The 18,426-nt window shown below is 46.9% G+C and overlaps 1 protein-coding gene across 1 annotated transcript in view; it reads right to left on the reverse strand.

The window, feature by feature from the left end:
* The window catches only part of LOC140191790 (nck-associated protein 1-like), a 107,695-nt gene extending 89,950 nt beyond the window's left edge, over positions 1–17,745 (reverse strand). The window contains exons 1-2 of the mRNA XM_072249550.1: positions 17,560–17,745; positions 2,585–2,695 (exon numbers count right to left, since the gene is read on the reverse strand). Of these exons, the coding sequence (XP_072105651.1) occupies positions 2,585–2,695; positions 17,560–17,655 (207 nt within the window). The 5' untranslated portion in view covers positions 17,656–17,745. The remainder of the gene's footprint in view (positions 1–2,584; positions 2,696–17,559) is intronic.
* Between the last annotated feature and the right edge of the window lie 681 nt (positions 17,746–18,426).

Genomic DNA, 18,426 nt, shown 5'->3' on the forward strand with positions numbered 1-18,426 from the left:
GGGGAGATTTGATAGAGGTATATAAAATTATGATGGGTATAGATAGAGTGAATGCAAGCAGGCTTTTTCCACTGAGGCAAGGGGAGAAAAAAACCAGAGGTCATGGGTTAAGGGTGAGGGGGGAAAAGTTTAAAGGGAACATTAGCGGGGGCTTCTTCACACAGAGAGTGGTGGGAGTATGGAATGAGCTGCTAGACGAGGTGGTAAATGCAGGTTCTTTTTTAACATTTAAGAATAAATTGGACAGATACATGGATGGGAGGTGTATGGAGGGATATGGTCCGTGTGCAGGTCAGTGGGACTAGGCAGAAAATGGTTCGGCACAGCCAAGAAGGGCCAAAAGGCCTGTTCTGTGCTGTAGTTTGTCTATGGTTTCTATCCCCTCTAACCACCCCCCACTCCTTCCCCTAACCCAATTTCCACTACCATGAAGGAAATTTTCCTTCTATTCATCCTAACAATGACTTTGATCATTTTGTACACCTCTATCAGATTCCCCCCACCCCTCACAGCCTTCTCCACTCTAAGGAGGACAGACCCAGTCTCTCTAGTCTCTTCATCCAGGCAATGGCCTGGTGAATCCCCTCTGCATTCTCTCCAGTGCAGTCATATCCTTCCTACAGTGTGGTGACCAAAACTTACAAAGTACTCCAGCTGTGGTCAGAGCACTGTTGTATGGGAGGACAATGGATATTTTTGCAAAAGCTGTCTTGTTGATCTTTCATCAAGTTGTGGTCAATGGCCTACAACACCCGAACAGATTAGGAGACTCAGCTCGAAAGATCTACTGGCTGTGAAAGGAGGAAGGTAGCAGCGATTTAAGGAGCATTGTTAAAAATTCTGATGCAAGTAAGTGTGATCTGGAGGTGTTTGTGATGGAGAGCTGCAAGAAAATAAAGAAGGGCCGTCTTTAAAGAAGGCCTGATGTTGCCAGGTCTGGTTGAAGCACCACACCCCACTGTTACCTTTTTGGTGCCGCCAATCTTTTGATGGAATCATAAAAACTCAAGGAACAGGAGCAGGAGGAGGCAACTCAGCTCCTCAAGGCTGCCCCACAGAGAAGGTTGATCCAGTCCTGGCCTCACAGTCCTCGCCTTCCTCCTTGTCAGCTATACCATCAGTGACTCCACCTCCACTCTCTCTCGAGCATCGCTTTAAGGTGATTGGAGGAAAGTATAGGAGGGATGTCAGAGGTCGATTTTTTTACACAGAGAATGGTAGGTGTGTGGAACAAAGGGTGGTGGTAGAGGCGGATATATTAAGAGCATTTAAGAGACTCTTAGGTAGGCACAATGGCAACGACTGAACCCAGGTATGGCGGAAATGAGGAATTCTAACAGAACATCCGTGGCTCAACCGCAAGACAAATTCTCAAAACAGGGATCCTGCAATAAGGGCCAATTGGGAGTCTGCTTTAAATAATCACAGAATGCAGAAAACCTGTGCCAGTCAAAATAAACTTGACAAGATTAAACAAAGCACAAGGGCTTAACGACTCCAGTTACAACAGCAATTAACAAATACTGGTGGTCTTGGAGCCCAACACTCTACAGTTAGCCACATGGGCCTGAAGGGCTCATGACACGTGGGTGATGGAAAAATGGAGGGTTATATAGAGCAAAGGACTAGATTTATCTTAAAGACCATTCAGCCCATTGAGTGTATACTAGACCATGTCTCATGAGATCTGGTACACTTTGCTCCTGCTTTGCAATTACAGGCAATTTTACTCAAGATGTAGGATGGGGCAGGAGCATCCATGACCAGGTATCCAGCTCCATGTGGTGAGGAGGAGAGGATAGCACTGGGAGCAGGAATAAAGGAATGAGAGGAATTCCATAAATGAAGATCAGAGTGGTACAGCACAAAAAAAGGCTCTTCGGCCCACTAAATTATGTCGACCATTAGCACATCCACATCACTCCCACTTGCCTGCATTGGGACCCTACCCTGCCATGCCTTGCCTATTGAAATGTCTGCCTAAATACCTTTTAAACATCATGGTTGTATCTGATTCCTCCACCTCCTCTGGCAGTGCGTTCCAGAGTTGGGAAGGAGGAGGAAATTGTGCAAAGCAGAGGGAGTTTGGAAACATTTCATGTTTGAGGAAATTCCATTTCTGGGCCTGGTGTTGTTGCGTCACCCTGACTCGCTCCCGTTTCAACAAACAGATCCAGCCTAGGTTCAGAGACACGTGCGTCACCAGATGCTGAGATTTATCAGTGTGATTACTTCCAGTGACAGAGAAATGGAAAACTGCAATAAGAAACTTCAACCAACTGGTATTTTCACAAGACTTCACTCTCTGCTACTGGTACTGGACTACCTGACCAGTGCCATTAACCTTTGGGGAAGTGCACCCCACCCCAGTACTTGAAGCATTCCCTGACAGCAATCGTTGCTGTCAGGACTCCCATTTTAGCAATGAACTGATGTTTGGAGCAATGCAGGGTTTCAGCATGATTACCCAATGAAGCTTTGTTTCCTGTGTGCACCGGGATATCACTCGAAGGCACACAATCCGGACTGGCACAGCAAGGCTTTCAGCACACAGGCAGTCCCAAGACCAACAGGGAATACTTACACTGTTGGCTCGAATATCAATTGTTGGAAACTTCCTCGTGATGCATTTGATAGCAGCTTCCATGTTCTTCTCTGTTAAGTAGGGCAGCTTTGCCTTGGGTTCTGAACATGTCTGCAGGAGAGAGAAGGAAAGATTGCAAGTTAAAACTCTGGCCTTGTGCACAATGAATCATTGACATCATGAAGGGGCTTAACTACGAGACTAGAGCAACACATGCAGTGCTGGAGGAGCTCAGCAGGTCAGGTAGCAGCTATGGAAATGGATAACCAGCCGATGTTTTGGTTTCGGGCTGAGATCCTTCATCAGGACCAGCACCTGCAGAATCTCTTGTGAATACAAGAGTAAACATGCATTTCTAAAGCACCTGTTGCATCTGCAAGAACTCAAAGTGTTTCAGACACCTTTGATGTGTGTTCACTATTGCAATAATAAGAAACACCAATGTATGCACAGCGTGGCCCCACGACAATGAGGCAATGGCTAAGTTATTTGTTATGATGCTACTGAAAGTTAATTTTTCTAGGTCAGCGTGGTATCACAATGGGCAGAGCCACTGCCTCACGACTCCAGAGGTACAGATTCGATCCTGACCTTGGGCGCTGTCTGTACGTTCTCCATGTGACCAAGTGAGTTTCCCAGTTTCCTCCCACATCCCAACAACGTGCAGGTTGGTGAATCAGAATCAGAATCGGATTTAATATCACTGGCATATGTCGTGAAATGTGTTGCCTTGTGGCAGCAGTACAGTGCAATACATAATAATTTAAAAATTAACAACGTGCAGCTTGGTGAGTAGTAAGGGGTAGGAAGAGAAGAATGTGTTGTTGAAAAACTGGTGCAGGGGACAGGGATTCAGATCTTTGGGCCATTGGGATCTGGGCCATACAAGAGGAACAATTACACCTGGACTGGAGAGGAATCAATATCCTGGCAGGCAGATATGCTGGTCCTAAGAGGAAAGGCCTGTTAGGGAAATTTTGGGGTTAGGATAGACAGCAAAATATTAACTATTAATTTCAGCACTATCTTCAGCCACCATTCTTCAGATCTGGATATGGACTGTAGATTAAATTTAAAATGCAGCTCTGGAATTGGTTCAGAAGAACCGTGAGCCGCAGTTAATAGGAAAACAAGACAATGCTGATTTAATATTCATTTGGGTGTCTGTAGTGTGGGTGCGAAGGAGGTATGAAAGTTGTATGTAATTCAAAGGAAGCACTGTAGATACATTGTAAATATAGAATTGTCCTTTGATCTTTAGCATATAAAATGTCCTGTAATGTTGGGTCGTACTGACCCCTTCCTCTGAAAGGGTCTCAACATGATGCCTACTGTATCTCACCTTGTCAAATAAAGACACTACTTCATATCTACCACCCTCCAGTGACCTTGTTCACTTCACAACACGGCCAATAGTAATTTGGCTGGGAAGTGGGATTCTCAGCTGGAAAGTGACGCAGATTTCAGTGACAACAAGTTGAATAGACATGTCAGGTAGGAGGAAGGTCAGGAATGAGGAAAGTCTATGGGATTAAACTGCATTGACAATAAACTGGACTGGTCAAAGAACATTGAGGCTGTCTACAAGAAGGGTCAGAGCTGTCTCTATTTCCTGAGGAGACTGAGGTCCTTTAACATATGCCGGACGATGCTGAGGATGTTCTACGAGTCTGTGGTGGCAAGTGCTATCATGTTTGCTGTTGTGTGCTGGGGCAGCAGGCTGAGGGTAGCAGACACCAACAGAATCAACATACTCATTCGTAAGGCCAGTGATCTTGTGGGGATGGAACTGGACTCTCTGACGGTGGAGTCTGAAAAGAGGATGCTGTCCAAGTTGCATGCCATCTTGGACAATGTCTCCCATCCACTACATAATGGACTGGTTGGGCACAGGAGTACATTCAGCCAGAGACTCATTCCACCGAGATGCAACACGGAGCGTCATAGGAAGTCATTCCTGCCTGGGGCCGTCAAACTTTACAACTCCTCCCTTGGAGGGTCAGACACCCTGAGCCAATAAGCTGGTCCTGGACTTATTTCCTGGCATAATTTACATATTACTATTTAACTATTTATGGTTTTATTACTATTTATTATTTATGATGCAACTGTAACGAAAACCAATTTCCCCTGGGATCAATAAAGTATGACTATGACGATGACTATGTACTTCAGTGCAAGAGATCTGACTAGTACGGTGGATAAATGCAGGACATGGATAGCTATGGGACTAAGATAGCCATTATGGAAAGATAGCTGAGAAGGGACAGGCTGTCAGCTTAATGTTCCAGGGTACAGGTGCTCTAGGCAGTCAGAGGAAAGAGAAGATGGGGAGCTGCTTTTTTGATTAAGGGGAATGTCACGGCATTAATCAGAGATGAAATTAATGGGAGTGATTAGGGGGCATGTCACGGCTGTGCTTACAGGTGACATTATTGGTGAGGCTTCATGGGTAGATCTGAGAAATAAGAAAGGGGTGATCACATTGTTAGGATTGTACTTTTGGCCCCCTGATGGGAATTAGAGTAAATGTGCAGGGAGATTGTGGAAAGTGGCAAGATTGATAGGGTTATCCTAAGTGGGAATTTTGACTTTCCTAATATAGACTGGGACTGTCACCATGTTAAGGGCTGAGATTGGGTGGGATTTGTTAAGTGTGTTCAGGAAAGGTTCCTTGCACAACATATTGAAGGCCCGACTATGGAGAGGGCAAAGCTCGACCTGCTCTTGGGTAAAACGTCAGGGCAAGGGACTGGGGTATCAGTGGGGGAGGAGCACTTTCAGGCCACTGACCGTTGTTCTATTAGATTTAACTTAGTTAAGGGAAGGGGCAGACCTGGTCCACAAGTTAAAGCTCTAAGTTGGGGCTGGGCAAATTTTGATGGTATGAGACAGGAACCTGCAAAAGTTACTCGGAGTAGGTTGTTTGCGGCAAAGGGACACAGGCAAACGGGGGGATTTTAAAAGTGAAATAATGAGAGCTCAAGGTCGATATGTTCCTGTTAGAGTGAAGAGCAAGGCTGACAGGAGCAGGGAACCCTGGATGATGAGAGACATTGAGGTTCTGGTCAGGAAAAAGGAGGAGGCATGGGTCAGGTCCAAGGAACTGGGATCAAGTGAATCCTGGGAGGAGTATAGGGGATAAAGGAGTGTACTCAAGGAGGGCAAAAAGGGAACAAAAGATGGCTTTGGAAGAGAAAATTGAGAAAAACCCAAAGAGATTTTATAAGGACATTAAGAAGAAAATAGTAACTAGATAGAAAATGAGGTCCTTCAAAGACCAAGATGATCACATTTGTGTGGAGCTACAGGAGATGGGTGATGTCCTCAATGAGTATTTCTCCTCTGTTTTATTGTGGAGAAAGAGATGTAGACTTTGAAACTTAAGATAGTTAGTGGGGAGGTATTGGGATAGTCCATATTATAGCAGAGGAGGTACTGGATGTCTTAAAACTTCTGAAGGTAGATAAATCTCTGGACATGATCAGTTATAGCCAAGAACACTGTGGGAGCGCAAACACGAGGAAATCTGCAGATGCTGGAATTTCATTCAACACACATCAAAGTTGCTGGTGAACGCAGCAGGCCAGGCAGCATCTCTAGGAAGAGGTACAGTCGACGTTTCGGGCCGAGACCCTCTGTCAGGACTAACTGAAAGAAGAGCTAGTAAGAGATTTGAAAGTGGGAGGGTTATCAGAATGGGAATGGGACGTGGAACTAAAATGTGTGGCCACTGGGAGATCCTGCTTTCTCTAGCGGACAGAGCGTAGGTGTTCAGCCTGCTGCGTTCACCAGCACTTTAACACTGTGGGAGGCTAGGGAAGAAATCATGGGAGTTCTGGCTGGGTGATACATATGCATCATTATTAGCCACAGGTGAGCTGCCGGTAGAATGGAGAGTGTTGAAGGTTATGTGCTTAGTTAAGACTCTTGCAAATTTCTATAGATGTATGGTAAGGAGCTTTCTGACTGGTTGCATCACAGCCTGATGTGGAGGCCCCAATGCACAGGATGGAAAGAGGCTGCAGATGGTTGTAGACTCAGTCAGTTCCATCACAGGCACAACCCTCCCCCTGTCAAGGACATCTTCAAGCAGTGCCTCAAGAAGGTGGCATCCATTAGTAAAGACTCTCGTCATCTTTGTGCTACCACCATTGGGGAGGAGGTACAGGAGCCTGAAGACCCACATTCAATGATTCAAGTACAGCTTCTTCCCCTCCACCATCAGATTTCAGAATGGTCCATACACCCATCAATATTATGTCAAAATTTCACTTTTGAAGGCCTCCCACTTACCAAGTACATCTTTGCATGAAAACATCCTGTCCCAATCCACACTTGCCAGATCCTTTCTGTTAATACCAAGATTGGCCTTTCTCCAATTTAGAATCTCAACCCAAGGACCAGACCTATCTTTTTCCATAGCAAACTTGAAACTAATAGCATTGTGGTTACTAAATGCAAGGTATTCCCCTACACAAATTTTTGTGACCTGCCCTGTCTCACTCAGTAACAGGAGATCTAGTATCACACTCTCTGGTTGGGACTTCCCTGTACACATTTGACAAACCCTATCCCATCCAGTCATTTTTACAGTATGACAGTCCCAGTCAGTATGTGGAAAGTTAAAATCACTTACTATCACAACCTTATGTTTTTTCCAACAGTCTGCGATCCCTCTACAAATTTGTTCCTCTAAATCCCCCAGACCATTGGGTGGTCTGTTATATAATCCCACTAACATTGTCATACCTTTCCTATTCCTCAGTTCTACCCATAAAGTGTCATTAGTTGAGCTCTCCAGTCTGTCCTGATTGAGCACTGCTGTGACATTTTCCCTGACTAGTAATGCCATTCCTCCCTCCCCCTTTAATCCCTCCTGCTCTGTCACGTCTAAAACAACGGAACCACAGAACGCTGAGTTGCCAGTCCTGTCTCGTCTGCAACCAAGTCTAACTAATGGCTGCAATGTCATAATTCCACGTGCTGATCCATGTCCTGAGCTCATCCACCTTTCCTGCAACACTCCTTGCATTGAAATATTCGCAGCTCAGAACATTAGTCCCACCACGCTCAACCTCTTCATTCCTGACCTTGTACGTACTGTAGGCCTAATAACATCTTTCTCTACAACCTCTCCACCATCTGTCCTGCTCTGGCTCCCGTACCCCTATGACTCCGGATTAAACCCCAGCTTCCCCCCACTGACTACACCATGATGACCAAAACACAATATTCTAAATGCAGCCTCACCAACATTCTGTACACTGCACCACGACCTCCCGACTTTTATAGTCAATGCCCTGACTGTTGAAGGCCAACATGCCAAAAACCTTCTTCACCGCCCTGCCTATCTGCGACACCACATTCAGGAAACCATGCACTTGTGCTCCAAGGTCCTTGTGCTCAACAGCACTCCCCAGGGAGAGTGTTGCCTATTTTAGTGCAAACTTACTAACCGTGCTTTACCTCATCTCATCCTAATTGTTCATGTAAGATCCCAGCACCAACCCCCGTGGCACACCACTAGACACAGGCATCCTGTCGGTGAAATAACCCTCCACTTTCACCCTCTTCTCCTTGTCACTGAGCCAATGAAGTGCTCCACAGGCCGGGAAATTGGCAGCATCACCATCAGGCCCTCTGAGGGGCTGACTTCTGGAAAATGGATCCCCGATCTGCAGGCAGGTCAGGACCTGTTCAAGTGTGCGTTTCTGTGATCCCAATGTTTGAAGAACTGTGGGCCAAGGTGGGAGACAGCTGAAGCACAGTTTAACCGGGACTGTTGTGGATGGTGGGGCAGGCTGCAGGGTGAATGGCTTCTTCCCGGCCCTCCATTACACGAGTGTTGTTGAGTGACAGCCAATAGCACAGTCTGACACTGACAGGTTGTCACATTGTGACATCCACCTCCATCAGCTTGGCAGCCTCATTACCAATCTCGATTAGATTGGGTTGAACAAATCTTTTGACAGAAATAAACCCAAAAGGTTGCCAGAATATTGCTCTGGTGGAAGTCAGAGTTCAACCTATCAGGCTGGAAGCAGATTGGCAACACTGACATGCTGGGGCAGCAGACTGTCGCTGAGAGAGCAGCTTGCAACAGGAAGCAAAAGCCGTCCGAGCGACAAGGCTCAGTGTTACTTCATTTGGATGGGTGACCTCAACATCCCCATCCGTCCCTCATCCTCACATCAAGGACAAAGTTATTCTTGAACAACAGATACACACACACACACACACATTACTCTCTCTCTCTCACACACACACACACACACACTCACCTAGACACAGACACACACACACTCACCTAGACACAGTCACACACACTCTCACACATACAGAGATACACAATCTCTCACACAGACACACACACATACAGACACACACACTCTCTGACACAGACACAGATTCACACACACAGACACACACACACAAATACACACACAGAGACTCACCCAGACACACACAAACACACCCACACACAGACACAGTCACACATATACAGACACACACACACTCACACAGACATACACACACACAGACTCATCTAGACACACACACACACACGCAGAGACACACACACAGGCGCACATACAGACATACACAGACACACAGACGCACACACAGATACATACACTGAGACACTCACATACACAGAGGCGCACACACACACACACACACACACATATACATTCTCAGAGGGACACACTAAAAATCCAAGAATTATGCCATACACATAATGCCTGCAAGAAAGATATCAGCCCACCACAGCACCACAGCTGGAACTGATCTGGACATTAGTTGTCAGCTGAGGCTTTGCTCTTTCCAGCTCAGTGTATCCGTCTGGTTTTCTCAAACTGGATTTGCATCTCTCAACCTCAATCCAACACCTGGTGAATAAGTGAATAAACAACATTTGCAACACTTCCTGAGACACACACACACACTCTGACACATACACTGAGATACTCACATACACACTGAGACACACACACACACACACACACACACACACACAATTCAGATTATTACTGTTGCTGTCTGTTGGAGAAGTGAACTCTGATTATGGTACTAATTATGATGGACGAGTGCAGAGGAGGTTCACCAGGGTGTTGCCTGATCTGGAGGACTGTCGTTACGAGGAGAGTTTGGAGTGGCTGGGTCTCTTCCTTGGAGTGGCAGAGGCTGCCTGGGGTGGTCGTGAAAGCAGATATGATAAAGGCATTCAAGAGTTTTTTAGAGAGGTACATGAATGGAGGGATATGGACTAACTCAAGAGGGGCAACCCTTTGGAACAGAGGTACGGAGGAATTTTTTAGCCGGAGAGTAGTGAATCTGTGGAGTGCTCTGCCACAGACAGCTGTGGAGGCCAAGACTGCGGGTATATTTAAAGCGAAAATTGATACTTTCCTGATTAGTCAGGGCATTATAGGTTATGGCGAGAGGGTAGGTGTATGGGATTGAGTGGGATCTGGGATCATCCCTGATGGAATGGCGGAGCAGAATTGATGGGTTGAATGGCCTAATTCTGCTCCATTGTCTTTTGGTCTTATGGTCTGATAAGGATGGCAGAGAGGATTGGAGGAATATTGGAAAAAGGGAGAAGGCAGAGAGGCACGTTCTCTGAGGATGGGTAGACTGAAAGCACCCATCTCTGTGCTGTGTGTTTCGTGTACAGATAGGAGAGTAAACTCTTACACTGTGTAAAGTGTTCCCTGTATCGGAGGTGTATAAAACTAGAGGGCACAGATTTTGGGTGGGAGGGGGAGGGATTTAGTGGGGATCTGAGGGGGAGTTTCTTCACCCAGAGAGTGGTGAGTCTCTGGAACACACCGCTGGAGAGAGCAGCGGCAGCAGAGTCACGGACAGAACCAATCCTGCTCCTAGCCTGGTCAACCCGTGGGTGGGGATAGGTCTGGGGATGTTGAGTGATGCTCGGGAGGAGAGTGAGGGGTTTGGCTCCTGTGACTTCTGCAGGTTGGGTTTGCCTGCAATGATTTTTAGGGTGGATGGTAAAAAATTAATCTTTGTGCTAGTTTAATATCTTCTCCACTGCGGCCTGGCCTTGAGCGTATATGACTGGGACAGTGAGAATGCAAAATCCTGTGGGAGGACAAAGCAGCAGCTGTGAGAGCACAACCACGGGACATGAAAACCAGGTGAATACATGCGAAGAGTGATGACTGGTTCTGCTTCAGAGGTTCAGCTGCTCTCAATGTATTGGTCCACTTACTGCAACATTTCACACGAGGAGAGAGGGTATAAAATAGAGCATTTGGGACTTGAAGGTAGTCTTTGAGGCCTCATTAACAGGCTGCTCGTGAACACCCGCATGGATTCAGCAGAACAGGAAGTGTGCTGCAGTGCAAGACGGGCCCACGCATAGATAGATAAATATATTTTAATGCTAATGCTTGCTATTCTGTCCGAATAAACAAAGTTTTGTAGTTCAAAGTAAATAATTGTAATCTGTGGTTTTCTGCCTTGCAGGGCTGTATCTGAGAATCTTTAGGTGTAATGTAACAGCAGGGGGCAGCAGGTTGGATAATTAGGGCTGAGACAAAAGAATTTGCGTGTTCAATAGGCATGCAGGGACTCAGGTGGAAATTAGAGGGTCGAGAGGGTAGTGAGTGAATAGAATGGGAACAACCTGAGCAGCCATACTCCAGTGTGACACAATGACAGACAGATCACCATTATGGTAACCCAATGTTGTACAGTGATGCACCCGACTTACTGGTACCGTACCCCGGTGTTACACAGTGACGGACCCGTCCCCACCGGTACCGTACCCCGGTGTTACACAGTGACGGACCCGTCCCCACCGGTACCGTACCCCGGTGTTACACAGTGACGGACCCGTCCCCACCGGTACCGTACCCCGGTGTTATACAGTGACAGACCCGTCCCCACCGGTACCGTGCCCCGGTGTTACACAGTGACAGACCCGTCCCCACCGGTACCGTACCCCGGTGTTACACAGTGACAGACCCGTCCCCACCGGTACCGTACCCCGGTGTTGTACAGTGACAGACCCGTCCCCACCGGTACCGTGCCCCGGTGTTATACAGTGACAGACCCGTCCCCACCGGTACCGTGCCCCAGTGTTATACAGTGACAGACCCGTCCCCACCGGTACCGTGCCCCAGTGTTATACAGCGACAGACCCATCCCCACCGGTACCGTGTCCCGGTGTTATACAGTGACAGACCCGTCCCCACCGGTACCGTGTCCCGGTGTTACACGGTGACGGACCCGTCCCCACCAGTACTGTGCCCCGGTGTTACACAGTGACAGACCCGTCCCCACCGGTACCGCGCCCCGGTGTTATAGAAACATAGAGACATAGAAAATAGGTGCAGGAGTAGGCCCTTCAGCCCTTCGAGCCTGCACTGCCATTCAATATGATCATGGCTGATCATCCAACTCAGAGCCCTGTACCTGCCTTCTCTCCATACCCCCTGATCCCTTTAGCCACAAGGGCCATATCTAACTCCCTCTTAAATATAGCCAATGAACTGGCCTCAACTGTTTCCTGTGGCAGAGAATTCCACAGATTCACCACTCTCTGTGTGAAGAAGTTTTTCTTCATCTCGGTCCTAAAAGGCTTCCCCTTTATCCTCAAACTGTGACCCCTTGTTCTGGACTTCCTCAACATCGGGAACAATCTTCCTGCATCTAGCCTGTCCAATCCCTTTAGGATTTAATATGTTTCAATAAGATCCCCCCTCAATCTTCTAAATTCCAACGAGTATAAGCCTAGTCGATCCAGTCTTTCATCACATGAAAGTCCTGCCATCCCAGGAATCAATCTGGTGAACCTTCTTTGTATTCCCTCTATGGCAAGGATATCTTTCCTCAGATTAGGGGACCAAAACTGCACACAATACTCCAGGTGTGGTCTCACCAAGGCCTTGTACAACTGCAGTAGTACCTTCCTGCTCCTGTACTCGAATCCTCTTGTTATGAATGCCAGCATACCATTTGCCTTTTTCACCACCTGCTGTACCTGCATGCCCACTTTCAATGACTGGTGTACAATGACACCCAGTTCTGGTTGCACCTCCCCTTTTCCTAATCGGCCACCATTCAGATAATAATCTGTTTTCCTGTTCTTGCCACCAAAGTGGATAACCTCACATTTATCCACATTAAATTGCATCTGCCATGAACTTGCCCACTCACCTAACCTATCCAAGTCACCCTGCATCTTCTTAGCATCCTCCTCACAGCTAACACTGCTGCCCAGCTTCGTGTCATCCGCAAACTTGGAGATGCTGCATTTAATTCCCTCGTCTAAGTCATTAATATATATTGTAAACAACTGGGGTCCCAGCACTGAGCCTTGCGATACCCCATTAGTCACTGCCTGCCATTCTGAAAAGGTCCTGTTTATTCCCACTCTTTGCTTCCTGTCTGCCAACCAATTCTCTATCCACATCAATACCATACCCCCAATACTGTGTGCTTTAAGTTTGCACACTAATCTCCTGTGTGGGACCTTGTCAAAAGCCTTTTGAAAATCCAAATATACCACATCCACTGGTTCTCCCCTATCCACTCTAGTAGTTACATCCTCAAAAAATTCTATGAGATTCGTCAGACATGATTTTCCTTTCACAAATCCATGCTGATTTTGTCCGATGATTTCACCGCTTTCCAAATGTGCTGTTATCACATCTTTGATAATTGACTCTAACATTTTCCACACCACCGATGTTAGGCTAACTGGTCTATAATTCCCCGGTTTCTCTCTCCCTCCTTTTTTAAAAAGCGGGGTTACATTAGCCATCCTCCAATCCTCAGGAACTAATCCAGAATCTAAAGAGTTTTGAAAAATTATCACTAATGCATCCACTATTTCTTGGGCTACTTCCTTAAGCATTCTGGGATGCAGACCATATGGCCCTGGGGATTTATCTGCCTTTAATCCCTTCAATTTACCTAACATCACTTCCCTACTAACATGTATTTCCCTCAGTTCCTCCATCTCACTAGACCCTCGGTCCCCTACTATTTCCGGAAGATTATTTATGTCCTCCTTAGTGAAGACAGAACCAAAGTAGTTATTCAATTGGTCTGCCATGCCCTTGTTCCCCATGATCAATTCACCTATTTCTGACTGTAAGGGACCTACATTTGTCTTAACCAATCTTTTTCTTTTCACATATCTATAAAAGCTTTTACAGTCAGTTTTTATGTTCCCTGCCAGTTTTCTCTCATAATCTTTTTTTCCCTTTCCTAATTAAGCCCTTTGTCCTCCTCTGCTGGACTCTGAATTTTCTCCCAGTCCTCAGGTGTGCTGCTTTTTCTGGCTAATTTGTATGTTTCTTCTTTGGAATTGATACTATCCCTAATTTCCCTTGTCAGCCATGGGTGCACTACCTTCCCTGGGTTATTCTTTTGCCAAACTGGAATGAACAATTGTTGTAGTTCATCCATGTGATCTTTAAATGCTTGCCATTGCATATCCACCATCAACCCTTTAAGTATTATTTGCCAGTCTATCTTAGCTAATTCACATCTCATACCTTCAAAGTTACCCTTCTTTAAGTTCAGAACCTTTGTTACTGAATTAACTATATCACTCTCCATCTTAATGAAGAATTCCACCATATTATGGTCACTCTTACCCAAGGGGCCTCGCACGACGAGATTGCTAACTAACCCATCCTCATTGCTCAATACCCCGTCTAGAATGACCGATCCCCACCGGTTACTGTACCCCAGTGTTATACAGTGACAGACCCGTCCCCACTGGTACCGTACCCCGGTGTTACACGGTGACGGACCCGTCCCCACCGGTACCGTACCCCAGTGTTATACAGTGACAGACCTGTCCTCACCGGTACCGTACCCCGGTGTTATACAGTGACAGACCCGTCCCTACCGGTACTGTACCCCGGTGTCATACAGTGACAGACCCGTCCCCACTGGTACTGTACCCATTTTATACAGTGACACACCCGTCCCCACCAGTACCGTACCCCAGTGTTACACAGTGACAGACCCGTCCCCACCGGTACCGTACCCCGGTGTTACACAGTGACAGATCCGTCCCCACTGGTACCGTACCCCGGTGTTATACAGTGACAGACCCGTCCCCACCGGCTGCAGAAGCTGCAGAAGATCGTGAACACGGTGCAGCACATCACACAAACCAATCTTCCGTCCTTGGACTCACTTTACACCGCACGCTGTCGGAGCAGTGCTGCCGGGATAGTCAAGGACCCGACCCACCCAGCCAACAGACTTTTCGTCCCTCTTCCCTCTGGGAGAAGGTTCAGGAGCTTGAAGACTCGTACGGCCAGATTCAGACCATAAGACCATAAGACAAAGGAGCAGAAGTCGGCTATTCAGCCCATCGAGTCTGCTCCGCCATTTTATCATGAACTGATCCATTCTCCCATTTAGTCCCACTCCCCCGCCTTCTCACCATAACCTTTGATGCCCTGGCTACTCAGATACCTATCAATCTCTGCCTTAAATACACCCAATGACTTGGCCTCCACTGCTGCCCGTGGCAACAAATTCCATAGATTCACCACCCTCTGACTAAAAAAATTTCTTCGCATTTCTGTTCTGAAAGGGCGCCCTTCAATCCTTAAGTCATGCCCTCTCGTACTGGACTCACCCACCGTGGGAAACAACTTTACCACATCCACTCTGTCCATGCCTTTCAACATTTGAAATGTTTCTATGAGGTCTCCCCTCATTCTTCTAAACTCCAAGGAATACAGTCCAAGAGCGGACAAACGTTCCTCATATGTTAACCCTCTCATTCCCGGAATCATTCTAGTGAATCTTCTCTGTACCCTCTCCAACGTCAGCACATCCTTTCTTAAACAAGGAGACCAAAACTGCCCACAGTACTCCAAGTGAGGTCTCACCAGCGCCTTATAGAGCCTCAACATCACATCCCTGCTCCTATACTCTATTCCTCTAGAAATGAATGCCAACATTGCATTCGCCTTCTTCACTACTGACTCAACCTAGGAACCACTGACTCAATTTGGGAACAGCTTCCTTCCAACTGTGATAAGACTGCTGAACGGATCCTGACCCGGATCTGGGCCGTACCCTCCAAATATCCGGACCTGCCTCTTGGTGTTTTTGCACTACCTTACTTTCCATTTTTCTATTTTCTATTTATGATTTATAATTTAAATTTTTAATATTAAATATCGATTTGTAATTCAGGGAGCGGGAAGCGCAGAATCAAATATCGCTGTGATGATTGTACGTTCTAGTATCAATTGTTTGGCGACAATGAAGTATAAAATATAAAGTTCTGTACCCCGGTGTTACACAGTGACGGACCCGTCCCCACCGGTACTGTACCCCGGTGTTGTACAGTGACAGACCCGTCCTCACCGGTACCGTACCCCAGTGTTACACAGTGACAGACCCGTCCCCACCGGTACCGTGCCCCGGTGTTACACAGTGACGGACCCGTCCCCACCGGTACCGTACCCCGGTGTTGTACAGTGACAGACCCGTCCCCACCGGTACCGTGCCCCGGTGTTACACAGCGACAGACCCGTCCCCACCGGTACCGTCCCCCGGTGTTACACAGTGACAGACCCGTCCCCACCGGTACCGTACCCCGGTGTTACACAGTGACAGACCCGTCCCCACCGGTACCGTACCCCGGTGTTACACAGTGACAGACCCCTCCAGTTTATACTTTCTCCTTTCATTTGATTTATCAAAGTATTAGACAGATTACACGCCATCTGCCACCTCTCCTGCTGTATCTTCAACTGATATATTCTTTGAGTCTCCTTTACAGTGTGGAAGACTTTGTTATTAAAATTATGCAAAACCTCTCCCATTTTTTATTTGTTTCCGCACACAGATGGCTGTGCTGACCTTTAAAAGGACTTGTTCTCTTGCTTGTTACCCATTCACTTTCAATATACCATTATACTTTTATGCTCTTCCACTTTCCCTGCAGACAATCTTGCCCAGACAATCTTAAGATCCTACCTGATAGCTCCAAAATTTGCTCTGCCCCAGTCAAGGGGCTTAACCTGTGAACCTATCACAAACTTCTCCATAATAGGACTTTGGCCACTGGTTCCAAATTGCTCCAGTACTGACATCTCAGCCACTGGCCCTGCTCCATTTCCTGAGCATATGATGAGCTTTGCCCACTCCCTCGTCGGGCCCTGAACTGCCTGATGACACTTTCCTGAACATGCTTAACCCTTTCCACCTCATCTGAGCCCTCAGCACTATGACATGTCCAGTCTATATTAAAAAAGTGTTTAAAAAATCTCTGGTACGACAACCCAAATATTCTTGCCACTTTCTGCAGTGTCTCTGTACATTTGTTCCTCTAATTCCCATTGAGATTTGGGAGACTATAGTACAATCCCAACAAAGTGATTCTGCTCCCCCACCCCAATTTCTCAGCTGCATCTTTGGAGCCTCACTGGACGATCCCTGAGTAATTTATTCTCGGTTTACAGCATAATCTTCTCCTTCATCAGAAATGTTGGAAGATCATTCCAAACTTCTGCTGCCCTTCGTGACCTAGTGCTTATGATGTCACCCTGATTGGCCTTTTTCAATGCTGAAGCTTCAGTTTCCAGCAGAGGAAATCTTCCAACCTTATTAGCTCCTGTGTTATTCTGAACCCTTCAGCCACATCACCCCTTACTCTTCTCCGTCCAAATAACACAACCTTGGTTTTGCAACGAGCCTTCATCGTGTAACATTTTGACTGTAATATCATCCAAGCGTAAGTGCCACACCTCATTCAAGTGAATTCTTCCTGTCACACCAGAACGCAGAACTTGCACTTTCTTACCACTGTTCCAGAAGAATGCACACTTATGCCTTTACATGAGCTGCATGATTTCCTTCAAAGGGTGGACCTAACTGTCCAGTTTCTTGGAGCTTAAGATGGCCCAAGCTGCAAATAAGGAACTGTGGCTCAAACGTACTATCTGAAAACATACACTCACCTTCTTAATGTTGTAAATTCGAACGAGCACTCCTTTCGCTCGATCATTCAGAATGGAAAGTTTCTCGGCAAACTTGTGCTGCAATATTCGTGACATCTCTGCACAAGGCAAGTGTGCCCAAGAGCTGGCCGGGCGACACAGAGACACCAGCGTCCGCCTTGAAAACCAGGCTCCAAAGTCTGTGGGCCCACCTCCACTCTGCGTTCATTGGTGGAGCAGATCCCTGCACAGAAAGGAGAAGTGTTTGAAGACTTTTGACTGGTCCGCTGTCCCGTCAGCTGAATCTCAAGCAGCCCTTTTGCCACAAGCCACTTCCTTCCTCTCTGATCTTCCTCAAACATGACAGCTACTGGCTGCCATCTTACAGCTCTGAGGTGAAGGTCCAATGATGTGATGCAGAAACAGCAGGCCCTGCTGAAACAGGCAACAAGCCGTGAGATCAGAGCCCAGAGGCTGAGCAATGAAGCGAGAGAGCTCTGTGAGAGCTCTAATGACAGGAATGTACTTTGGGAACATTTAAAGCCAGAATAAATGTGACATTGTTCAGCAGAAAGACCCCTTATCAATACTAAGTTAAGCATTTGTATGAGGTGATGTCTTTTATGTCCACTTGTTTCACCCACCAATCTCCTGTTTCCCACTTGAGAATGTTGTTCTTGGACTACAGTTCAGCATTCAACACACACATCAAAGTTGCTGGTGAACGCAGCAGGCCAGGCAGCATCTCTAGGAAGAGGTACAGTCAACGTTTCAGGCCGAGACCCTTCGTCAGGACTAACTGAAGGAAGAGTTAGTAAGAGATTTGAAAGTGGGAGGGGGAGGGGGAGATCCAAAATGATAGGAGAAGACAGGAGGGGGAGGGATGGA

This window comes from Mobula birostris, chromosome X (genome assembly GCF_030028105.1).
Source record: "Mobula birostris isolate sMobBir1 chromosome X, sMobBir1.hap1, whole genome shotgun sequence".
Classification (NCBI taxonomy): Eukaryota; Metazoa; Chordata; class Chondrichthyes; order Myliobatiformes; family Myliobatidae; genus Mobula; species Mobula birostris.